This window comes from Muntiacus reevesi, chromosome 20 (assembly GCF_963930625.1).
Source record: "Muntiacus reevesi chromosome 20, mMunRee1.1, whole genome shotgun sequence".
Taxonomy (NCBI): Eukaryota; Metazoa; Chordata; class Mammalia; order Artiodactyla; family Cervidae; genus Muntiacus; species Muntiacus reevesi.
The window spans coordinates 9,542,713-9,567,918 of NC_089268.1; the positions used below are offsets into that span (position 1 = coordinate 9,542,713).

Sequence of the window (25,206 nt, forward strand, 5' to 3'; positions counted from 1 at the left end):
GTGAGGTTGGTGGAAATAAAATATACTCTGCCCCATCCTCATTCACAGATTCTTTGGGATGCTGGCTAAGAGCCTTGTCTTAGAGCCAGTAATGTCTTGGAGTGGAAAGGAAGTCAGGTCAGGAGAGCACATTGCTTCCTGCCCACCAGCCTTCTGACCCTTGGTCCCTAAATCCTGGAACTGTCATGGCTTTGGTCCTTCCCAAATCCTGCCTGTTCCACTTTTCTCTCAGTTCTATAATGGCCCTTCAATAGTTTCTTCTTACTTCTTAGAGTTAGGGCTTCCCTGATAGCTCAGCTAGTAAAGAATCCACCTGCAATGTGGGAGACCTGGTTTCAATCCTTGGGTTGGGAAGATGCCCTGGAGAAGGGAAAGGCTACCCACTCCAGAATTCTGGCCTGGAGAATTCCATAGATTGTATAGTCCATGAGGTCGCAAAGAATCGGACACGACTGAGCGTCTTTCACTCACGCTTAGAGTTAATGTGATATTTCTCTCCTGACAGCCACTTCCTCAGCTCCAGGACTTACAGCCTGGAGTCATGGCACAAGAGGGAATTTGGGGCACAGACGGCTCAAACGACTGAGTGGCTGTGTGTGTTGGGTTCATTACTTAGTCCAGCACAGAACACAGGAAGAAGACTTCTGGGGGCAGGGTGTGAATTCAGTGAGATGACATGTCTGCTCCATGATTACAGGGACTTATTCTCAGCTGAATCTGTGGGAGCTATCAGAGAACACAGGGAGCAAGATGAATGGATAAAGAAGGTACGGTACCTATACTCAGCCATTAAAAGCAACAAAATTGGGTGATACGTAGAGATGTGGATGGACCTAGAGACTGTCATACAGAGTGAAATAAGTCAGAAAAACAAACGGTGTGTATTAATGCATATATGTGGGCTGTAGAAAAAATGGTACAGATGAACCTGTTTGCAGAACAGGAATGGAGACACAGACACAGAGAGGGGACATGTGGACATGGGGCTGAAGGGGAGGGTGGGACGAATCGGGAGGTTGGGACTGACGTATGCTCACCGCCACGTGTAAAACAGCTGCTAGTGGGAACCCGCCATATAGCACAGCGAGCTCAGCTCGGTGCTCTGAGGTGACCTGCAGGGGTGGACAGTGGGCAGGGAGGTCCAGGAGGGAGGGGATACATGTACACACACGGCTGAGTCACTTCGTTGTATAGCAAAAACCAACACAATATTGTTAAACAACTATTCCCCAGTTTTAAAAATAGATATGCCTTGGTTTAATGAATACTATTTCCAAAACTCTCTGCAAACTGAAATGCAACATGAATTGCTGTATCCCCTTTCTCCAGGGTGGAGAGAGCTGATTTCCAAGTTGTCTCAATCTTGCTTTCTCCTTCTTTCCTTGGATCTTTACCCTAAACCTGTGTTGGAACCCAGGGAATTTGCCTGCTTCCCCTCATGCCTGATTTCCTAAAGTCAGAAAAGCCACCTTTCTTAAATGCAAGATGGGTGGGTCCATATTAATATGTTGGGAAGAAAGGAGGAACTTCGTTTCTTTTGTCCTCAGGGTACATGTCCACATTCAATATCTCTGGAATTGATGCTGAGATGGCACTTCCGTTCTGGGCAGAGACAGAGCTATTGGACATAGAATAAATGTTTCCCAGAGAGTCCAGTTGAAAATAACTCAGGGACTTCCCCAGTGGTTTCAGTGGTTAAGAATCCACCTCCCAGTGCCGGGGACATGGGCTCGATCTCTGGTCTGGGAAGACTCCACATGCAGAGGGACAACTAGGTCCATGAGCCACACCCACTGGGCCTGAGCCCCGAGCCCTGCTCAGCAACAAGGGAAGTCACTGCATCGAGAAGCCGGCTCCAAGCAACAGAGACCCAGCGCAGCCAAGAGTAAATCAGTAAACAACTCAGGACACAGAGGTGTAAAAATAGAGGGAAATGGCATTTCTTTAAAGGATAGAAAACCCTTAATAGCACTGGGGGGCTGTTGCAAGCCATAAGGACGTACGTTTCCAAGTCCTTCCTATAGACACTGACTGGTAAGGATGGGGACCAGCGTGCCAGATACAGATGCGAGTCTTACAGATGAGCAAAGGGAAGGAGGATATTGACACAGTACTGTCTGAGGTGGTGACCCCTGCTGCTTCTGGGTCTGTGAGGTCAGTATGTCTGTTATTAGCAAAAGGGAAAAAGTCAGGGAGAAGTTTAAGGAGCGGTGGCGCTAGCCAGAAGTTATGCGTTTCAGCCTGGGGATCACAAGGACCCACCTAAGCCACAGGGACTGCGTGTCTTTGGACTGAAGGAAAAGCCCCTCAGCTGCTTCAGCGCGCACGCCGAGCGGGGCGGGGGAGGCCGGACTGCCTTGCGGAGCAGAGGCGGCCGCCCAGACCGCCGACGGGCTGAGCGGCCGAGCTCCAGGCCCTGGTCGATGCTGCCCCCTGGAGGTCAACGTGGGGACCGCGGCTCCTTTTCCCGTTCTTGGTCTTCTGCCGTCAGAGAGGGCTGCTACAGATTTCAGGGTCGGTTCGACGTCCCCGAAATCTGTGTGCTCCAATATAACCTTAATGCTTCCCGGCCCCAGTGTGTAAGCCCCCTCATATTCCAGCAATGCCCCTCAGGGAGGCCTGCAGAAAAGCATGCTTCTCTGTCCAGAGTGTGTATTTGGTTTTGGGGATGGACAGGAGAAGGGAAATCCAGAACTTCGAAAACCAAGGTACCAGCATGCACGGCCCTTCTCCCGCTGGAACCTTAGCTGGCCTTCGACGAAGACACCTGCGTCGGCAATCTCCCTCGCGGGCTATCCAGAGACGCCCCCGCACCCCGACCCCCTTCTCTGGGAAACTGCTCTTTCAAAGCAACCTACGTCTCCCTAGTCCCAAAGCCTGGGCCCTTCTCGTCCTCCTCGAGCTGGGGCAGGGATTAGGTCAGTGTGAGGACATCTGGGTGCCGGTGGAGGCAGAGTGGTAGGGTGCGAGGAACAGGAATGGAAGGTGGGGGGATGGAAGGTTCCTGGGCCACGGGTGCCCAGGGGGGAGCTCGCGGTGCCCCCTTCCGAGCGCCACCGCCCAGCACGCGGCGGGCCTCAAGGAAGGTCTGCGGGGGAGTCAGGGCGGGCAAACCCGCGAGGATGCCGATAGGAGGCGAGGGTGGCGGGGACGCGGAGTGCGGTCATTAAGGCCTCTTCCCTGCACCCTCGGCATCCCCTCGGGCTCCTCAGACCGTCCGAGGCCGAAGCTCCGAGGTGTGGGTCCCGAGGCTGGTCCGCGCGCCGCTCTCAGAGCCGGGGCGGCACCCCCAAAAGGCGGCCGCCCATCCGCTGCGCTCTCCGCCTTAACCCCGTGAAGCGCGGTCCTCGCTCCCGGCCTGGCGTTTTGCACCCTGACGGCTTTGCACCCTGATTCTCCCCGCCTCCGCGTGCGGGCTGGGCCGGCATCCAGAGGGTCCAAGTGGCCACTCGGGGGAATGAGTATGCCGGGGGTGGGGGTTGTCCCCGAGTTACCATCCCCCCCTGACTGCACTGCCCCTCCTCCTTCGCATTTACAGGCGCCCCCATGTCTCCTCGGTCTAAAGTCTGAGTTCAACCAGGACCGTATGGGCAGCGGCAGGAAAGCGCCGAGACAGGAAGGGATGAGATGGCCACACTGCAGACCTGGCCCGCTCACGGCCCAGTGCGTGGGAACTGCAGTCCCCTAGCAAGGGCTGTGGAGAAGGCAATGACACCCCACTCTAGTACTCTTGCCTGGAAAATCCCATGGGCGGAGGAGCCTGGTAGGCTGCAGTCCATGGGGTCGCTAAGAGTCGGACACGACTGAGCGACTTCCCTTTCATTTTTCACTTTCATGCCTTGGAGAAGGAAATGGCAACCCACTCCAGTGTTCTTGCCTGGAGAATCCCAGGGACGGGGGAGCCTGGTGGGCTGCTGTCTATGGGGTTGCATAGAGTCGGACACGACTGAAGTGACTGAGCAGCAGCAGCAAGGGCTGTGATGGCCACACCGAAGGAGCTAGGGAGCTGACCCTCAAGGAGAGAAGGCAATCCCAGTGTCAACCTGGGGAGGCCAGAGGCAAGGAGAGCTGGTGTCTGCCTTAGGGAAGCCAAGGCGGCCTGCATCTGCCATCTTCACCAGAGTCACTTCCTCCGCCAGGCTGGTTACTCCTGAAACACTTCCCACCCTAAAGCCAACGCAAGCACTTTGGCCTGAAGGAACTGGAGTTCAGAGGTAACCGTCTGCCCCGAGTTTCTGGACACCCACCAGAAAGGGATGCAGGCCAGGAGGCAGTCAGAGCAGAGACGGGGCTACCTGAAGGCCCCAGGAGGAAGGAGAAAAGAAACGGGAAAAGAGTGTTACATCATACTAAGTATTTATTGTTTTCTGCAGACTGACCTTGATATAACTCTCAAGCCAGGAGGGGACTGATTAGTGTTCAAGTTGCTGAGATCTTAGGTCAAAAGGCGACAGAAAACAAATCACTTTGAGTGGAAGGAAAAAAAAAAGCCAACCATTATGAAACAATCTTCCCCTGCCACACCAATTCCAAGAGTCGAGGCTTCACACCTCGTGACATGCTGACAAGAGCTGAGTGACCCAGAAGGTTTTTCTGGAAGAAGTAAAAAGCCTTGGGGATGGGGCGGTGGGAGTAAAGAGAGGAATGACAAAACTGGAAAGATAATAGAGGCTATTTTGGAAGCCCAGGACGAAGTGGTCCTGGGAAACCTGGAGACACGGGAGATTCCCAAAGCCCAGGGGATCCAGCTTATCCTGACGAAACAGGGTCCTGGGAATGAAGGCAGAGAGAGGCATGTGAGAACCTAGGAGGCAAGGGGGGAACTGGCAGGGAGCCCCAGGTGAAGAAGGGGATGGGATGGGGCACAGAAGTCCATGGAGAGGGCTGGCGGCCCCCAGGCCCGGCCCATCAGAAGTTGGGCTTGTGCTTCTTGAGTTCCACCATGAGGTGGTGGATGTTGATGAGCTCGGCCCGGGCAGGGAGGGCTCGCAGCTGCGGCTGAGACAGCACCCGGTGGAAGCGATGATAGAGCTGGATCAGCTGGGTCAGAGCTCCCTGCTCAGAGAAAGGCATGGAGGGATGAGATGCAGGGTGATGCTAAGGATGATGAGAGCCGTAAGCTTAGGGCTCAGTCAGAACTTTGAGCACAATTGGTAGTTGAAGATCAAGGGTCACTTGTATGATTCCAAGCCCCGAGAAAACAGGAGGGCAATCCAGTGGTGGGGCGGGGTGGGAGTGGGGACTGGGAGTCGCAGGTTACCTGGATGATGCTGGTTCCATTTCTGAAGTTGGTGAAGCTCCGCATCACATCCTGACTCAGAGACTCCACCGACGATTTCCAGGAACTGCCGAAGCCACGGATCAGCTGAGTAACCCGGGCTGAGAGGAAAAGGAAAAAAATCACAGCTAAGTGATGTCTGATCCCACTACATCCTCCCCAAGGTACAGCCATCCTCACCCTGCAACCCCTCTTTTCTGGGGTTCTCCTGATCCCCTCTTTCGTGCTTGACACCCTCCCCATGTAATCTGCATCCTTGAATTTTTCTTTTCCATTCACCTTTCCCCTGACCCCACCACAACCACCCCATCCTCAGACCTTCTTCCCCTCGAAGTCGTTCCGCTTGTCCACGCTCAATCAAAGCTTCAGCTTCCTTTACAAATGCCACTAGGCCCCCAAAAGGGGGAGAGAGCAACTCTTCAATGAATTCCTGTAGGAACGCACACACATACAGAGTTGAGTTTCCAGGGTTAGGCATCATGACCAACTCGGTCCTTAGACCACTCCCATAAGAACATCTAACCTCTGGAAAAGTCATGTATCTTAAGACACTGTTGGTCTCACAAGAGGTAGCGGAAATCTCCTCCCTTCTCAAAAAAAAATAATAAACTGCAAAACCTTTTTTTTTAGTTAAAGTTTTAAAAATTGAGCTGGGAGCAGAGGGCTAGAACCAGAGAAGTGGGCCCTGAGCACCAGGGAGAGGCAGGGCTACAGGAAAGTGAATGGTCACGGCAGCTCTGCTATCAGGAAGCTGAGCTGATATGGCCGTGAGTGGAGATGCTGAGCCTGGTCTCATGAGAGCCTCTGAGAGGTGCCAGTGTAGACACAGGTGGATGGCACCTTTCAGCTACTGCAAAAGCAGAGACAAGTCTTCTCTGAAATCTCCCTGATCCCCATTTAGGCCCCCATGACTGCCCCTGATTGAGACCAAGAAAGGAGCTCAAAGATACTCAGTCATGGTATCAAGCAGGCTACCATGAGTCAGAATAGACAATAAGCAGTGGGCTTAGACCCAAGACTGCCGGTATTAACACTGTCACATACAGAGCAGTTGTACATTCTGTATGAAATGTTCAAAGGAAGTTAAAGACACAGACACAAACATGACCTATTACCAAGCTCAGAAACAGATAGACTTGAAACAAAATGGGATTTTAAAGAAATGATTTAGAAGAAAACAATTTTTTTTTAATTTAAAAAAAGTCAGTTGGCTAAACTGCAGATTAGATATACCTGGAAAAATCATTGAGCAAACTGGAATTTATAATTGAAGAAATGACTAATGCAGCATAGATAAGGAGATGGAAATTTTTGAGACATTGAGAGATCTAGAAATCTAATGGTCTAGGCGGTGATCACTGATGGCCACTGGCAAAAAGAAAGCCAAGAAGACATTAAGTGCCCTGAGAGAAGTACACACCACTACCTCTTAAACAGCCTTATAAAAAAAATCTAACTGGAATCTGATCAAGCCTTTCCATTGAATCACACATTTATGGGAAAAGAAGAACAGTTGAGGCACGCTATGCAGCGCAGTCAGCAAAATCCAGACTCTACGTCATTCTACATGACAAATGACTCAATTTCTTCCACAAATAAATTGCAAAGAAGAGATAGGGAGGAGACAGAAGGGAAATCTATAGATCAGCGAGATATACGGGGACTTCCCTAGTGGTCAAGTGGTTAAGACTCCACACTCCCAATGCAGGGGGCCCAGCCTGGATCCCTGGTCAGGGAACTAGATCCTGCAGCTAAGACCCGGCACAGCCAAATAAATTAAAAGAGAGAGAGAGGCATGTATGGACTGTATATGGATCCTGACTTGAACCACTGTTTATAAGTGGGGATACCTGAATACTAGCTACTTTGAGAGTGATTCTTTTTTTCCAGGCCACCTCAAGTGAAAGCCCCAAGTCCTATTTTTTTTTAAAGTGTGATAAAGTATTGTGGTTTAAAAAAACATATCCTGACACAGATGAAGTGATAGTGATGTACAGAATTTAATGCAAAATCACTGAGATTTGGGGGACGGATGGGAGGATGAACAATGGGTTCTGATACAGATGAAACAACTGTCCTATTATTGGTTGAAGATCTATGATGGCCCCTGGGGGTTCACCATGCTATCCTCTACATAGCACGTACACTTGAAATTTCCCCAAACACAAAGTTAAAATGAAAAGGCAAACAAACAAATAGAAAACAGTGGAAGCGAGGGACTTCCTTGGTAGTCCGGTAGACACAGGTTTGATCCCTGGATAGGGAACTAAGGTCCCACATGCTTCAGAGGAACTAAGCCCATGGGCTGCAACGACTGAGCCCTCTCCCTCCAAAGCCCACGTGCCACAACGAGAGTCTGTGCGCAGCAACGAAAGATCCTGTGTGAAGCAACCAACACCTGATGCAGCCAAATAAATAAATAAATACTAAAAAAAAAAAAGGAAGGGTGGGATTAAAATAGAAAAAAAAAAAAGGAAAGAAAAACAAAAAACCCAACCCAGATAGTAAGATCTAGTAAGGTGAAGGTAGAACTTTTATTCCACTTAAAAATAAACTACTTATATTTAAAAATAAAATCTTTTGTGGAATCTAAAATATGGCACAAATGAATCTATCTACAAAAGAGGAACAGACTCACAGACAAAGAGAACAGATCTGTGGTTGCCAAGGGGGAGGGAGATGGAGGAGGGATGGATTAGGAGTTTGGGGTTAGGAGACGCAAACTATTAAATGGGACAGACAAGATCCAGAGGAATCGGGTGGAGAGGGAGGTGGGATGGGAGACCGGGATGGGGAATTCGTGTAGCTCTATGGCTGATTCATATCAATGTATGACAAAACCCACTGAAAAATAAAAAAATAAATTAAAAAAAAAAAAAAAAAAAAAGGGACAGACAAACAACAAGGTCCTACTGCATATCACAGGGGGTTCTACCCAATATCCTGGGATAAACCATAATGGAAAGGAATATTAAAAAGAATGTACATATGTGTGTAACTGAGCCACTTCGCTGCACAGCAGAAATTAACACAACATTGTAAATCAACTATATATCAATAACGTGCTCAGTTGCTGAGTCGTGGCTGGCTCTCTGCGACTCTGTGGACTGTAGCCCACCACGGAACTTTCCAGGCAAGAATACTGGAGTGGGTTGCCATTTCCTTCTCCAGATATATCAGTAACAAATAAAAATAAAATCTCTTCCATTCTTCCCACAAAACATCCACTTATATCCACTGAAGGCTGCAAGATAACTAACAGGAGATGAGGAAGACATTACTAAGAACAGATCTTTCCATAATTAAGGAATCTTTATTTGTGATGTGATTTGGGACAGAGATCACGCAACCAAATTCAACCTATTATAGTTGCCTAAATGCAATAAACCCACAATACTCTTTAAACAGCAGCAAAGGTGGTGGATGCAAAGCTAAGTTCAACTAACAGAGGTGACCTGTCCTAAGAGTCACCATGAATCACATGTAACCACTGATCACTTGAAACAAGGCTAGTTGAAACTGAAATGTGCTGTGAACATACACACCAGACTTCACATAGGAAAACTTTTCAAATGAATCATTGCTCATTTATTTGTGGATAAATAATGCTGAAATGACAGTATCTTGGACATAGTGCTTTTAGTAAAACATACTAAATTTGTTTCACCTGTTTCTTTTTTGTCTATAAAATTTGGACACTAGAAAATTTGAGGCATCTACTATATTTCTATGGGACAGCAGTGGTCTAGAGTTGGATGGACTTTCTTTAAGTGTTCTATCCAGTTGAAGAGAGTGAGTTTTTGTTTGTTTGTTTTGACCTTGCAGCCCAGCTTGTGGGATCTTTGTTTCCCTACCAGGGATCGAACCTGTGGCCTCTGCAGTGGAAGCACGGAGTCCTGACTTCTGGACGGCCAGGAGAGGGTATTCTGACCACAGAGGAGTGACCAGAAGGAAGGAGCACGCTGGGCTTTGGCTCGTAATCTCTCCCACACAGTACTGAGCAGCAGCCCGCCCGAAGGGACAGGGACCATCCCCGACGGGAGAGCCTCAGGGCCTCAGCGGCGCTCAGCAGTCCTCCGCCTCCCCGAGCACATCTCTGTGGAGTCAGAGGGTCTAGAGAACTGCGGTTCTGGAGGCAGAGCTGACATTCCCCTCTGGTCACCTAACTGTGCAGGTGAGGCCAACAGGTTCCTTTCTCATCTAACTAAACATTTATTTTACGAAACAGAGAGAGCAGAATGGGAACGTTTAACCTATAACTGACCAGATCCCAGGAGAGGAGAAAGATAGGAGGAAAGCAATGTTTAAAAAAACACTGGCTGCGGGAGAAGGGGAAGACAGGGATAGGGAATGAAGAGGTACAAACCATTATGTACAAAATAAATAAGGCACAAGGAGATAGGATACAGCACACGGAACACAGACAATATTTCACATTTAAAAGGAATATAGGCACCTCCTGGCTACCCAGCGGTTAGGATTCTGTGCTTTCACTGCAGAGGATGTGCGTTCAGTCCCTGGGGGGAAACTAAGCGCCCACAAGTCGTGTGGTTCAGCCAAGAGAAAAGTAAAGTAAAGAACATAAAGGCATTTAAAAAACAAAAGTAGGACGGAAAAGGACACTGGTCAATAATTAGCAGGGAAAGCAGAAAGGGAGGAGTGATTGACGCATTAAAACATTTTAAATGTTTAAAAGTCCATGTATTACTTGAGACAGGGGTTAAATATTAAGTTTAGATGTTAAGCTAAATATATGAGGTAAAACTTAAAGGGCAAATTCCAAAAGAATGGAGTACAAAATCCAAACGATTAGAGACAGAAAAAAAGTTGTAAGAAAAACAAAGGCAAGAAAAAAGACACAAGACAAACAGAAAACTAAAGATGGCTGAAAAAAGTAGAACTGTCACATTAATCACAATAAACATTAAAAAAAAAAGACAAATTAAAGGGCAGAGATAATTCAATTGGATTTTTAAAATTCCGGCTATTGCTATTTTTAAAAGACTTAAAATGTGAAAATATGAAAAGGAAAGTAAAAAGAAAGTAAAGTAAAAAATTGGAAATTTTTTAAAAAGTGGAAATAAATTAATAAGCAAATATTAACTAAAATAAAGCTGGAAGAGCTATGTTAATATAAAATATAATAGGCTTTAAAAGAAAGTTATTAGGGCTAAAATGGGTCATTATATACTGGCAAATGCTTCAAGTCAGAAGTAAGATCATATGATTCTAAACTTTTGAGAATTTAGATAAAATAAGCTGCAACTATATAAAACAAGATCTGATAAAACCACAGTGAAAAAGTGATAAACTTATGAATTTCAAAACATCTCTCGCAACTACTGACAAAAAAAAAATCAGTAAAGATGTAAGTGATGTAAATAACAATTAAAGAGCTTGATTCCCACACCTGACAATCAAAGAACACACAATCTTCTCAAACACATATGGATCATTTTCAAAAGCTGATCATGTCCTAGGCCAAAGCAAATCTAAAAAAAAATCTCAAATTTTCAATACCAAAAGGCCACATTCTCCATTCACAACGCAATTGTTAAACATTAATAACAAAAAGGCTTTTGAAAATTTTAAAACACTTCTAAACAATCTTATGGATTAAAGAATAATTGAAATATAAAAGTTCTTTGAACTGAATAATAAAAATGCTACATATTCAAACCCACAGAACTCAATAAAAGCAGTATTTAAAGTGAATTTCAAAGTTTTAAATCTTCCTAGATGTTTGTGCTGGCAAGTTCTAAGATACTTTAAAGGAAGAGATCATTTCAATCTCAAAATCTTTAAGAATAAAAAGAATGAAGAAATCCTTCCTTCCCACCTGCCTCTACAAATCCACTGTGACTTTGGTACCAAAACGACATAAGGGCAGGACAAGGAAAGAATATCATAGGCCTATCTCATTTCTGCACAGAGAAGCAGAAATTCTATATGAATCAAACCAAATTCAAAATGGTTTAACATTTTAAAATCTACAAATGTAATATACCACTTGATAGATTTTTTAAAAAATTGAAGTATAGTTGATTTGCAATGTTGTGAGTACATGTATATTGAATGAATATACATGTATACATATATATGTATTCTTTTATAGATTCTTATCCTTTATAGAATATGAGATATTAAATATATTTCTCTGTGCTATACAGTAGATCCTTGTCGTTTATCTATTTTATATATAGTTCTGTATATTTGTTAATCCCAAAGTCCTAATTTTTTTAAATTAAATATATGATTATCTCAACAACTGCAGAAAAAGCACACATCCCTGATTAAAAATTCAATACCCATTCATGATTTAAAAAACAACAGTAACTCCTGGAATACTAGGGATTGAAAGAAATGTTCTTTACCTGATAAAGGATATCTATTAAAAAAAAAAACCTACAATAACAGTACTCTTAACAGGGAAATGATGAAAGCATTTGTTTTAAAGTTAGGAAGGGACTTCCGTGGTGGTCCAGGGCTAAGGCAGGGGGCCTGGGTTCCATCCTTGGTCAAAGAACTAGATCCCACATGCCACAACTAAAAAGAAAAAAATAATCCCACATGCAACAACTAAGACATGGCACAACCAAATACATAAATAAATATTTTTTAAAAATTAAGAAAAGGTAAGGGTTCTCACTGTCACCCTTCTATTCAACCATTCAGCTTTAAACTGGAGGTACTAGCTGGTGCAGTAAGAGAATAAAGACATAGGAATAAAATAGGAAGAACTGAAACTGTCACAATTCAGAGATGATGAATGCCTACACAAGAACACACATCTCCAGAAGGATTATTAGAAATAACTTAGGAAGTGGCTGGCTATATAATCCATATACAAAAATCAACAGCACTTTATATATCAGTTCAAACAAGTAAATTTCCTTTTGAAAAGATAACATTTAACAGTTCATTTAAAGGACAAATTCTAAAAGAATAAAGTCCAAACAATTAGGGGGGAAAAATGAGGTCATTATTTCTAGTAATTCCAAGTATTATTCTTAGTAATTACTCCTAAATAAATGTAGATCCCTGGTCCCGGAAGATCCCACATACAGCAGAGCAACTAAGTCTGACAGTCGTAACTACTGAGCCCACTCGCCTGAGAGCCCGTGCTCCACAACGAGAGAGAAGCCCCATTCGCCACAACTAGAAAAAGGCCACGCAGAGCACCAAAGACCAACACAGCCCCAAATTAATATAAGTAACTAACTTAATTAACTTTAAAAATAATGAGCTACAGCCTCATGTCATAACAGGACAATACTAGAAAAATTATGCGTGAAATAATCCTGCGATTCTGTTACTACACCACTCAAAACCAAAACTGAATAGTTACTGCTTTGGCATACAGTTTTTTTTTCTTTCTTTCTTGGTGCTGTAGGATCTTAGTTTTCCAACCAGGGATCGAACCCATATCCCCTGCAGTGGAAGCCAAGAGTCCCAACCACTGGACTGCCAGGGAATTCCCTACAGCTCTACTATTCCCTATAGCCAGGACATGACAAACACAACATTTGAGGTCAATAAGCGCTTGTAAGTGAGAGACAGAGAGGGGCTGAAGGAGAATTCAGACTTTGATGTTAGTTATTGCCAAGGCGTGTGGTAGCTCTGTGGATGTCTGTATCATTAAAAACAAAAAAGAAAATAAAACAGACCAGTAATGACAACATGTTGTGAATCACGGATTGTATAAGAATTCCACTTCCGTGTACCTGGAGTCGGCTGCCACTGCAAGCACGCGCGCACACCCACTGAACTAAACAGCACACACGTGACTTCCCTGGTGGTCTAGCGGTTAAGAATCCAACTTCCAATGCAGGGGACGTGGGTTCAGTCCCTGGCTGGGGAACTAAGGCTCTACATGCGATGGGGCAACTAAGCCCTCGAGCCAGAAGTACCGAGCCCTGCGCTCTAGGGCTCATGTGCGGCAACAAGAGAAGTCGGAGCACCGCGACAGAGACGCAGGGCAGCCAAAGACAGCAACAGAACGCAGCACAGGGCTGTCCCTGCCCTCTCCCCACACCCCTACCTGTGTCCGCGCGTTGAGCAGCTGCTGGAAACTTTCAACCTCTTTGCTGTCATCCGCTGCCCGCTCCTGTGGAAGACGGAGGGGAAACTCAAGTTTGGGGAGAAGCTGCCCTTCATGTCAGAATATCCCCGTCCTTCCACATTCACCATACGGCGCCAGACCCATGTCAGACTCCAAGAAGAAAACGCTTGACAAGGCCAACATGATCCCTGCACTCGTGGAAGAAAGGGGGCACAGGGGGGACCCGCTGTCTTGGGGGAGGGCGACGGGGAAAGGGGCTTCTGGTACCATCAGCACCCCCAGCATCATGTCGTAGTTGTTGATTAGAAACACAAGCTGCTCCTTCCTCGAGGAGAACTCAGCTGCCACCCGGAGGACAAAATTCTCCACCTCCACCTGAAAAAAAGACCGAAAGCAGGGGGTGACAGGTCGCCCCCCCACACTTCGGCCCCGGGCAATAGGGGGCCCTTCCTGCACCCCCGCACCTGGAGCTGGCCCAGCAGCTGCATGGTCCGTTCGTTGGGAATCGTCTGATTGATGCTGACAAGAGCCGAGGAGAATTCTGCGTATCGGCGTGTGATCTGCGAGTAGGAAGGCGGGACGAAAACTCACACCAACCCCCTGGCTCAACCCACAAATCCCCCCTCTTCTCCCCAACCCCCTCGAAGCTGGCCAATCAGCCTCCGGGTGATCCCCACCTCCAGGCCCTCCCGCCACAGCGCCCAGCCCACACTCCCAGGGCGCTGCCACATAGGGTGGCACATGTCCAGCCAGGCCCAGAGACAGCCCCAAGGCCGAGTGACCGCACAGTGGGGCTCCCACCCCGCCTTTCAGCAGCCCCCGTCGCCCTGCCCGCACTTACGTAGTGAGGCCGAGTGTCCAGCCCGCCGAGGCGCTGAGGGTCAGTGCTGCGGACGCTCTGCACGTTCATCTCCAGGATCAGCTCGAACCGCGGCCACAACAAGGCGAGCACCTGCTCCCAGTACCTGCGGGCGCGGTCAGAATCAGAGACCTGGCGAGGGATCTCACAGCGGGGCGCGAGAAACCTGATGGAGGGGTGGCCACCAGTGCAGGCAGGAGTGCATGTGAGAGGGGAGTCTGGAAACAGCAGTGCCGCCTCCAGGCAGACAAATGGGACCAGGGTCAACAGTTCACGTCGGGGGAGCCCATGGGTCCAAGCAGGTTTGTGCAGGACCGAGACCTGAAGACCAGCGGGGCATCAAGGACCAGAACTCAGACACCTGTCCAGGGCAGGAACATCCCTCTTGGCTGTGATGTTGCGAAACCGGAGGACGATGTGGATGCAGAGGAAAACAGCAATGGCATCGTAACAGTCAACGAGGTAAGACTCCAGGTGTTTCTGTGGTTTAGGATTTAGAAACAGGCAGAGGACTGAAGTGTCTCTTTCCCAGTGACCAAGGACAGATGCATGTGCTCCTTTGGGGACGTGACACTTGGGGGTGCAGGGAGAGACCTAAATGGAAAATGCACCCCCCTTCCTGCCCAACAGCCACTCACGGGGTCCTGCAGCCTTGCTCACCTAATCTATGATCACAAGCCCATCACAGCAGAATTCAGGGCCAGGAACCAAGGTTTAAGGGCCCCTGAGTGTTCGGGTGCTATTGCCTGGGTGTGAATCACAAGGAGGGGGGCCTCAGGGACCCCAGGCTTTGATGGTTTTGTGGGGAGTCACACGGTGAGAATGAGCTCATGCGTTCTAAAACGAGGAGATCCTGGTTCCAGTGCCCCAGGGCCGTGACCTCATTGCAGTGCTGAGGAGGACGGGGGACAGGGCCGAGCAGTCCAGGAGCAAGGGAGCTCACCTGGGTCATGCTGAGAGTGCGGCCCATGACAGCGTGGAACAGGTCGTGGGCAGCCGGGCCAGACACCACAAAGAACTCACAGATGAAGAGGTATTCACGGCAGGAGTTGTCGAGGAGGGCGTAGTGCTGGCTGCGGAAGAGGGCCTCGAAAGGATACTAGGATGGGAGAGGTAGGAAGAGACACAGACGGGTGGACCCCAGTCCTGGCTCTCCGTGGACATGGCTGGAACATCAGCTCAACTGGGAACCGGTAGCTCAGAAGACCCTCCCCATCTAACTCTCGTTCAGGCTGTGAAAGAGCTTCCTGATCAGGTACTGAAGGGCAGGGGTGGGGGGAGCGCTACACGAAAAGAGCCCACCCCCGCCTGCTGTTGCTGCTCCTGCATTTACCGCCACACCTGCCTAATGACCTATCACCCTCTGTAACACCCCAAGTCAATGGTCCAACCCTCTTTGCATTGCAGAGCGCGGGGGCAACTGGAGATGGGGACTCCCCGGGGGCCTGCAGCCAGGAAGCTCTGGCCTGAGCTCTGTGCTCAGAGCCCCGCCTCGAGGCTGAGGCTGGCTCTCCCTCCTACCCTCTGCTCCCCACGCTGGGCAGTGTGGGGCACAAGGATGGGGGCTTCCAGTTCAGCGGGGGAGATGACAGAGCCCCGGGTCCCCAGGGTGAAGATGGTGTTCCTGCTGCGGAGGGATGGCTTTGAGAAGAATCGTGAAGGGCCAGAGTCAAGGAAAACAGTCAGATCACAACTGTGATGGAAGATCAAAGACCCAGGACCTCCAGGGGTTCCCAGCAGCCAGACATGGCCTCGGGGTCCCCCCTCCCCAGTCTTGGGGCCCCACTTCACCTGACATCTGTGAATGAGCTCCAGGGAGCCTCTACGCTCCCTGACGTCATATGCAAAACTCAGTGTTAGGATGATCTGTACATTTTTCTGAGGAGGGAGGCTCCCGCCTTGATCTCATTCTCCAAGTTTTGGTCCCACAGAAAAAGGTAAGCAGCAGGGCCTTGGAGCTAGAAGCCCTTCCCTCTCCAGGCCCAGCAGGAGTGCCCCTCAGCTACAGGATATCTTTCTTGGCTGTATCTTCCACGCCCATTAGGTCATCCTTCTCAGCGACTTCCTCATACTAGATAAAAGAAGAGAGAGAACTAGGAACTACTTCTTCCCAATGTACAACATAAAAAAGATGTACAACAAAAAAAGAAGTCCCTCCTCCCAGCTCAGGCGCCCAGAGCACCTCTCCTTCTAGAGGCTCACCTGCACCTTCATGAGCCGCCCCAGGTAAGAGCGATAATAAGACAGGTATATCTTGCTCAGCGTCTCCACGTACTCGTCCCTGATTTCCTTCGCAGTGGCTCGTTCGTTGCCCAGCAGGAACTGATAGAAAAACCTGGAGGAGCCAGGGACCAGTCAGTCTCCCAGCCAGTCCCCCAGGACACCCGCCCTTTCTCTGGGTGGCGACCTGTATTTCAGCAGGGCTGTCTGTGGGATCTGATAGTTGGTCATTGGCTTTCTGAAGGAATAAATCTTCTGAAGGATGAACTCTCGGATCTTTGTCACGGCCTAGACGTGGGGGACCAAACACAGGGCATGAAGTTGCAGCCTTCTCACTGCCTAGGAAGCACCGAGGGAAGGAACGAATGTTGACTATTGGAGGAGCAAGAGTAGAGAACACCTCTTTGATATCTGTTTAGACTTTCAGAGGAACCCAGAGATGTGAGGATGAGCCCTGCCACGTAAAGGCAAGGAGAAGTTCTTCGGGGTGGGCTACAGTGAGCTTTGACAGGGCAATCCAGGGTAGAGGTCTAAGGGAAGCTGGTTCGAGTCATTTCTAGGGTGTCCACCCCCACTTCCCACCTTGACTCGGAGGCGGTCGAGCACGCCCCGGACATCTGCACAGGCCGCTGTGCCTCTAGCCTCCTGCTCCCGGACCGCAGCTGCCTTAGCATCCAGCTCCTGCAGCTGCTCTAAGAACCGGGGCTCTGTGACTGGTGCCTCCAAAATTGCCCTGGGGAGCAGGGAGGGGTGGGATGAGTGAGGAGGGAGACCCAGACACCCCGAGACTCTAGACCATACCCCTGGCATCCAGCTTCTGTCTCCTCTCCCTTCGTACACTGCATCATAGGGTCAGAAGACGTGCACAATTTTCTGTTCCTGGACGCACATACCTCCATCACCCACATCAGCCTTAAACCCCTCCTCAATGCCCAACCCCAGATGATTCCTATTGCTTAAAGCCTGAGTCAGGGTAAGAAAGAGCTGTCAGCTACCCATCATTTTCTGGAAAGTGTGTGATAACCTGGAGCCAGGAGCCCCACGTGGTTAAGAAGGGTAGGTGACGCCAGCCTATCTACTTTCTATGATGCTGCTGTCCTTTGTTATTCAGTCACTCAGTCGTGTCCAACTCGTTGCAACCCCACGGCCTGCACCACGCCAGGCCTCCCTGTCCCTCACTATCCCCTGGAGTTTGCCCAAGTTCATATCCACTGAATCTGTGATACCATCCAACCATCTCATCCTCTGTCTTCTGCCTGCCACCTTTCCCAGCAGCAGGATCTTTTCCAAAGAGTTAGCTATGACATTAGGACCCTCCAAACTAGTGACTCACGTGACCAGAGCAGAGGGCACCACGAGACCATCAACAAGCTCCCCGAGTTTCCCCCGGACAGCCTGGCGGTTCCGCAGTCGAATGTTCATGGCTCCTGACTGTTCCTGCAGGGTCCGGATCTCAGAGCTGATGGAGCTGAGATCACTCTGAAAAGCTCCCAACATCTGCTCCATGCGCTGGGAGAAGGCAGAAGTGCTGCTGAATAGCCATAGGATTGGTAGAGGACAAGTTTCTAGGTAAAGTCTCTAATACTTATCAAACTATGAGAGTAGTGGATGATAAGGAAAGAGGTACCCCAAAGGCAAATAACAATGTTAGTCATGGCAGCAACAACAAAAAAGGTTGCTGAGATCATCCTGAAAACGTCTCTAACTGTCCCTTCCTGAGGAAGATGGCTTAAAGAATGATCCTAAAGACCATGATCTGCGCTTAGGGACATGAGGGGTCCCACGGCATGGTTACTAACCTCAAGGACAGCATCGCAGGCTGTGATCTGATTGTGCAGAGATGCTATGTTCTCACTCTCTTGGATATCTGACTCACAACAAGTCAAGGGGCCTCACTGTGGAAATGGAGATTCTCTGACTTCCGCAGGACCGCTCCAATTTCTCCCTGAGGTGACAGAAACCTCAGAGAGAATATGGCAGCCCCGGCTGGGCTGTCAGCACCATACCCCCACAAAATGCCCATTTTAATAACAGCACCCCTCTCCTCTGCTGGAGGATACAATCCCGAATGGATTTCTGCTCAATCTGCTGTAGCTCCAGCTCAACCTGCTTTGAATAGTGACGAAGATCCACACCCTGGGAGAACAGAACGTGAGAGGGTCAGGAGGAAGTCAGTGAAGGGACACTGAAACAAAGTCAATGAAGGACTAGAGAAAAAGACACCAGGGTGATACTAGGAGTGCAAAGGACTTTCTTCTTTCCTTTAAGGGGAGGGTTCATGGAGGGGCAGATTAGTACGCTGGAAAGCCTCACCGTTTTAAGAGCTTCCTTTACTAACTCATCCTCCAGATTCGCCTGAATGTGAACTGCAAATAGAAGTTCATCACAAAGGTTCAGCTAGTTCTACAGCTCTGTCTCCACACTGAACATCCGCACACCAGTCCCTGCCTTAGTACTTGCAAAGCTCAGCCTCTCAGGTTACAGGACCACATACCCCCCGCCTCCTGCCATCACTTACCATCCACTTCATCCAGGATGAATTCATCAGAGGTGATGTCCAACTCTCCAATCTGCAATGGCTCCTGAAGACCTGGACCACCCCCCTGGAGAGGAACAGGTTAATGGGAAAGGGAAGGAGAACAAAATATAATGGAATAGTCACCAATGCTTCGAGTGGAGAAGAGGGACTTTCACTGGGGAATCACAGGTATAAATACTGAGTTCACAAAATGTCAAAAGTTCCATATTGTCTCAGTCTAATTGGGGCTGATGGATAGGGAATGGGACAAGGAGAACAGGCAACCCACGAAGGGTGAAGGTAACCAAATGAGAAAAATTAGGAGATGCAGAGGGAGACTAGAACTTTCAGGTGAATTTAGGATCTCTAGACTGCTGCTACCTTAAATGTTCTATCACCATCCCTCTGGGGCGCCCCAAGTTTCCTACTTGCCAGGTGCCATATTACATATATTCATTCACCCAATCCTAACCCACAACATATATAGTAGGTCTTAGTTTTTTCTCCTTATAGGTGTGGAAATAAGGGCATAGAGAGGCAAGTTAAACTTGCCCGAAGTCACACAGAGCATACGTGGCAGGGCTTTAATTAGAACCGAAGCAATCTGGTTCCAGAAGCCATGTTCCTAGACTTTATACTGCTTCTCTATTCTGCCCAAACATCTGGAAGTTAACTGAAATTGTGGCCCCAGAGCCAGAGTCTCGGCCATGCTGACCCCCGCTCAGGTTCAGGTCGGATCCCAAGGAGGCGTTTGGAGAGCCAAGCCGGGTAGCATCACTGGTAGCTGCGAGTTCCCACCCTTGTGCCTACACCCAGCCCAGGTCTTCCTGACGTGAGGAGACTGGACAAGACTCTGAAGGAGAAACAGCCCTGCTTCTCACCAGCGGGCCCTCCTCCTCCTCCATATCTGAGGCCCCTGCCCGCAACACCAGCTCGCGAGCAGCGGCCGCCATGGTCGCAGCGGCGGCCATTCCGCGCAGCCTCACTTCCGGCAGCTGTCAGTCAGGCGAATCTTTTCCCCGGAATGGAACTACAGGCCCTGGAGTGTCTTGCACGGCGCGAAATCGCTTCCAGATATTTGTTTGCCTGCAGTCTTCCTGTTTCAGCTGTAACCGCTTCACCCAAGTGCAAATGACAAGTGAAATTCTTAAGCACAATCTTCAAACCGGAACCTTTGTTGCTCGCACACACAAGACCTTTACGAACAGTAAAGAAAACCCGCACCGGAAGTCGTGGCGTCCGATTCAGAATCTTGAAGTTTCCGGAAGCTCCTTGTGCAGATAGCCCCGCCCTTTCCGTCTGACCGCAATATAAGCCTGTTACGTCACTTCCGTTTTCTCTTCCACTGGAGGCCTGCACGCCGCCGCTGGGGCCGCCGCCATGGTAAGAGTGGAATCCTTGCGGGGATCTAGCGACATCGGGACCGGGGCAGGGAAGGTCTTGCTGTCAGAGGGTTGAAAATGTCCTGTCTTGGGGGCCTGCAACTTTCTGGGTGGAGCCTCGGATCGCGCTTCTGGAAAAGGACGACTAAAGACATCGAGTTCTGGGGACTGGGGCCGGAGGAAGTACCTCCCCGGGCGCTAGAACGCTTTGGGCGGGTGTGGGGACCTCGGTCTCCGCCACTGAGAGTGTACTTGGGGAAAGGGCAGGAGACACGCTTCTTACCCCAGGTTGCGTTTTCCCAGGCCTGAACACTTCTCATGTTCCTGTTGTCTGCAGGACTCAGAAGTTTGTTCTGTGGTGAAGACCTGACGGGGGTTTCTTGCTCCCTGTGTGACAAGCTTAGCGTTCGTGTTTGAGGTTACGGTTTGATACTAGTTCACTGTGTCTGATTTCTCCCTCAATCTCTTATCAGTCTCTAGTAATCCCTGAGAAGTTCCAGCACATATTGCGAGTACTCAACACCAACATCGATGGGCGGCGGAAAATTGCCTTTGCCATCACTGCAATTAAGGTAAAGGAGGGTAAGGACTGATGGCTTCATTGGTGGCTCAGAAGGTATAGAATCTGCGTGCAATATGGGAGACCAGGGTTTGATCCTTGGGGTTGGGAAGATCCCCTGGAGAATCTCCTCCAGTATTCTTGCCTGGAGAATTCCATGGACAGGAGCTTGGAGGGGCAACAGTCCATGGGGTCGTACAGAATCAGACACGACTGAGCGACTAACACACAAGCAGGGTAAAGACTAGAAACTATAGATGGAACTTGAGTTGTTAACAACCTGAGCTGAAAGTGAGGCATGGTGAGGGGAGTCCCAACCAGATCGCCTTGTCTGCTAGGTTAAAAAAAAAAGAATGATTAAGAGAGCAACTAGTCCTCTTAACCCCTTGCCCCATTTGTCCCAAAAAGTAAGTGAGAAAAGCCAAAGAGTAGTGTCAGGTCAAACCAAGAGATTTCACCTAGGAAATGGGTAAGTTGGGTAAGTACCTTTGAAGGGTGAGTAGAAATGCCAAGAGATTCCAAGTATGAAGAAACCTATGTCAGTGAAGGCAGGCTTGGATATCTCCCTTAACCAACCTAATAAACTCCTAGCCTTCCAGACGGGGATGTTATCCTTTAAAAAGATTTTTTAATTGTGGAAATGACTGAGTGTGTTCTGCCAGTATGTTTACACTTCTTGGAGCCAAGGATAGGCCTTTCTTGCTTAGAATCCCCAGAAGACATTATGATAAGTATTTTATGAATAATTTGTTTAAAACAGCAAGTCCTCTTCAGCTTTGTGAGATTTGTCACATTTACTTTTTCATTCTGTAATTCAAGGAGCACTGGCTTTCATTCTTAAATAGTACGTTTCATCTTTTTCTGTGAAACTAGTAAGGCAGGGAAAAATACAGTGCAGGCTCACCTCATTTTATGGACCTTTGCAGATAATGTGTTTTTCTGTGGCAGCTCTTCTTAAGACAGTTTTTCAACATTTGCTCACATAGTGTGTGTGTCATATTTTGATGAAATACTTTAAAAGTTTTCACTAGTGTATTTGTTATATGTGATCAGTGACCTTTGTTACTATTGCAAGAAGATTTAGATTTGCTTAAAGTTCAGATGATGGTTAGTACTTCATAGTAATAAAGTATCTTGATTAAGGTATGTATAGGTTTTCTTAAGAGGCTGTTGCTCACTTAATAGATTATGTAACTACATGTGCTGGGAAACCAAAATACCATGTAGCTCTCTTTATTTTTCAGTGTTGTTGGGTGTGGTCTGGAACTGAGCCTGCTGTATCTCTGAGGTTGCTTGTTCTGTTTTTAAAGATTGCTAGCATCTTAGGTCAGATAGTGAAAATAAAAGATGAGCATGGTTGGTAGGATGCTAACTGTGGAAAGTTAGCTTTTGCTGTCTCTTCTCTGGTGAGACAGCCAAAGCTTAGAGGTGCCTGGTCTTTTGTTAATGATCTGGAACGTGGGGTTGAGTAATACTTAGAAATTGGAAGGGAGTTGCTGGGGGTGGCGGCTGAGTAGGAGGAGGGATTCCTCAAAAAATTAAAGGAGCAAAGTTAATTGGGAAAGGTGAGGTATCAAAGGTGACATAAGCAGAAGAGGGTGTTTACTAAGAGGTAACACATCTGCAAGATTTTTCTATGCCATGATCCCTTCTTTTCTTTCCATCTGTACACTTCTGCTATGAATACTCCTTAAGGTTAGACGGTCCTTCCTCTAAATCAGGATGAGAACTGGTCATCTGGATTGTTCGGAAACATGGTTGGAACTAGTCATGATGACTGAACGATACCTACTGGTTCTCAAAATTGGCAAACCAGTATCTAAATAGGGCTTTCAAAAAGCTTGACATCAATTAAAAAAAAAAAAACCTGTTTATCAAAAGTTTTAAACACTAAAAAGTAGGAGGGAGAGAATTATTGGCCCCCTGTTGATGTATTCAAGGGACTCCTGAAAAATCCCTTGGACAGCAGGGAGATCAAACCAGTAAATCTTAAGGGAGGTCAACCCTGAATATTCACTGGAAGGACTGATATTGAAGCTCCAGTATTTTGGTCATCTGATGCTGGGAAAGATTGAGGACAGAAGAAGAGGGCATCAGAGGTGAGATGGCTGGACAGCATCACCGATGCAATGTACATGGAGTTGGGCAGATTGTGGGAGATGGGGGACAGGGAGGCCTAGTGTGCTACAGCCCACAGGGTCACAAAGAGCTGGACACTACTGGGTGCCTGAACAACACTCAATGTATCATCCAGCTAAAAACTAGAATCTTGTTTTATCTTTACTTTTCTCTACCCGCTTGTTTTTTTACAGTGAGTCTCAGACGTACCGCCTGTAAATGCTTAGGTTCTGAGACACTTAGATCTTCGCCTCATCTCAATCAATCTGGTAATTTGACCTCCGGGTCACTTTCTTTCAGAGAGGAAATCCAATTTCCTGGGACCTTTGTAACAGATTTGTTGGCTTAAAACCACAGAAACTTAATCTCTCAGTTCTGTATGCCAAACATCCTTGGTTTCCTTGTCTTGGCAGCTGCATCACTCTAGTGTCTCACCTTATCACATGGCCTTCTTGCCTGTCTGTTCTCTCCTTTTATGAGAATACCAGTCATTGAATTTAACTATTTCTAACCAAAGCCATGTTTTGAGGTTCCAGATGAACAGAAATTTGGTGGGACACTACTCAACCCAGCAGAGTCTGTCACTTTCCAAATCTGTTCGGCTCGTGAGTTCAGGTGGCAAGGAGTAACAGTGTTGGTGGTGATAGGATGCCACTGGCTTCAGTGTTTATTTTGATATAGGGATGCAGTGACTTGCCCAAAGGGCCTGTGGCCCTTTGACACAAGCAACTGACAATGCCACCCCTTAACCATTAAATTAAACACCCATAACCGTTAATTCAGAGAACCTTGATCTTGCTGCCTTGGTGCTCCGCTGACTCTGAGAGGCATCAATTTCATCTCCAGTGTAGAAATCAGAAGGTGCCACTCTTGGGTGCTGCAGCTTTCAGGGGGTATCAAAACTTTTTTTCCCTTTAATGATCAGGGTTTGTATCTGGAAGAGTGTGAGTTATTTTGGACCCTACCTTTGTGTGCTTTTTGAATCATGGGTCTATAGAGGAAACACAAAAGGTCACACACAACTCTAAAACCTCTCCTCAGGGTGTGGGGCGAAGATATGCTCATGTGGTGTTGAGGAAAGCAGACATCGACCTCACCAAGAGGGCAGGAGAGCTCACCGAGGACGAGGTGAGGACAGGGTGGGGGGCTGGGATTGGGCCTGCTTGGAGATGGGGGCTGTCTGGACCTAACCCTTGTCCTGCCTGCCAGGTGGAGCGTGTGATCACCATTATGCAGAATCCACGCCAATACAAGATCCCAGACTGGTTTTTAAATAGACAGAAGGACGTGAAGGACGGAAAATACAGCCAGGTGTGTGTGGAGATGGGAGAGCTTAGAGAAAAGCAGGGTGTCTGGTTGGGGCTGGCCCTAGGAGACCAGGGCATAGAACAGTCATCCCTCAACTCTCTCCCGTCTGTGCAGGTCCTGGCCAACGGTCTAGACAACAAACTCCGTGAAGACCTGGAGCGACTGAAGAAGATTCGGGCCCACAGGGGGCTGCGCCACTTCTGGGGGTGAGTGGGGGCGTGTTCGTCTGTCCTTAAACTCCCGGGGCCCTCTCAGGCCCTGTCTTTGCCCAGGGCTTTGCTTTGTGTGCTGAGTAACCTGTCACCTTTGTCTTTACTCCTTGCAGACTTCGCGTCCGAGGCCAGCACACCAAGACCACAGGACGCCGTGGTCGCACTGTGGGTGTGTCCAAGAAGAAATAATGTGTGGGCGTTGTGTTAATAAATAGTTTATGCAGTTATGGCTTCCTTCTTGTGGTTCTTTGCGTTTTTCTGGAAACTCTAATAGGGAATATACTTTCATACTGGGCCCTGTTGGTCACTTTTCACACTTGCTTGATGTCCCCACTCAGCTGCCCAGACCTTGTCTTGGTCTTTCTGTTCCGTTTGCTGCGCTCAGGTTCTCTCTAGCTGTGAGCATGGCTGCTCATTGCAGAGCAAGGCTCGGCGGCCGGTAGTGGTGCTCCCCAGGCTCAGTTGCCCTGGGGCATGCGGAGTTCCGGGACCTGGGGTGGGATCTGTGTCCCCTGCGTTGACATAAATTCTAGGGAACTCCCAACACTCTTGGTCTTGATGAAAGCTTTAGTGTTGCCTCCCCCAACTACCAGAAGCAACCTTTTTACCTATTGGTGCCCCTCTCCAGGTGGGTAGAGGGAGGAGCCACACATTCACCCTCGAGGGGGCGCCCTCGGACTTCCCAAGGCC

General features: G+C 48.4%; 2 protein-coding genes across 2 annotated transcripts; one reads left to right on the plus strand and one right to left on the minus strand.

Moving 5' to 3' along the window:
* Positions 1-4,339: 4,339 nt before the first annotated feature.
* On the minus strand, positions 4,340-20,129 carry VPS52 (VPS52 subunit of GARP complex). The gene is made up of 20 exons (XM_065912998.1): positions 19,819-20,129; positions 18,938-19,022; positions 18,733-18,785; positions 18,480-18,555; positions 18,219-18,286; positions 17,753-17,928; positions 17,002-17,152; positions 16,607-16,707; positions 16,402-16,534; positions 16,213-16,270; positions 15,721-15,854; positions 15,143-15,298; positions 14,561-14,679; positions 14,182-14,305; positions 13,805-13,900; positions 13,608-13,715; positions 13,320-13,385; positions 5,597-5,708; positions 5,261-5,379; positions 4,340-5,055 (listed from the first exon to the last, which is right to left on the minus strand). The coding sequence occupies exons 1-20, from the start codon at positions 19,906-19,908 to the stop codon at positions 4,909-4,911; spliced, it is 2,172 nt and encodes a 723-aa protein (XP_065769070.1). The 5' UTR covers positions 19,909-20,129; the 3' UTR covers positions 4,340-4,908.
* Positions 20,130-20,260: 131 nt separating this feature from the next.
* On the plus strand, positions 20,261-24,743 carry RPS18 (ribosomal protein S18). Its single transcript, XM_065912967.1, has 6 exons — positions 20,261-20,320; positions 20,793-20,891; positions 24,038-24,124; positions 24,206-24,307; positions 24,419-24,510; positions 24,630-24,743. Exons 1-6 carry the CDS (start codon positions 20,318-20,320, stop codon positions 24,703-24,705), a joined length of 459 nt encoding a protein of 152 aa, XP_065769039.1. The 5' UTR covers positions 20,261-20,317; the 3' UTR covers positions 24,706-24,743.
* Positions 24,744-25,206: the final 463 nt, after the last annotated feature.

Coding starts and splice junctions, on each gene's coding strand:
- VPS52 (XM_065912998.1), bottom strand. CDS start 19,908: ATGGCCGCCGCTGCGACCATGGCGGCCGCTGCTCGCGAGCTGGTGTTG. Junction 16,708..17,001: donor TCGACCGCCTCCGAGTCAAG/GTGGGAAGTGGG, acceptor CCCCACGTCTAG/GCCGTGACAAAGATCCGAGA. Junction 14,306..14,560: donor GATGTTCCTGCCCTGGACAG/GTGTCTGAGTTC, acceptor CCGCGCCCGCAG/GTACTGGGAGCAGGTGCTCG.
- RPS18 (XM_065912967.1), top strand. Junction 24,125..24,205: donor GAGAGCTCACCGAGGACGAG/GTGAGGACAGGG, acceptor CCTGCCTGCCAG/GTGGAGCGTGTGATCACCAT. Junction 24,511..24,629: donor GGGCTGCGCCACTTCTGGGG/GTGAGTGGGGGC, acceptor TACTCCTTGCAG/ACTTCGCGTCCGAGGCCAGC.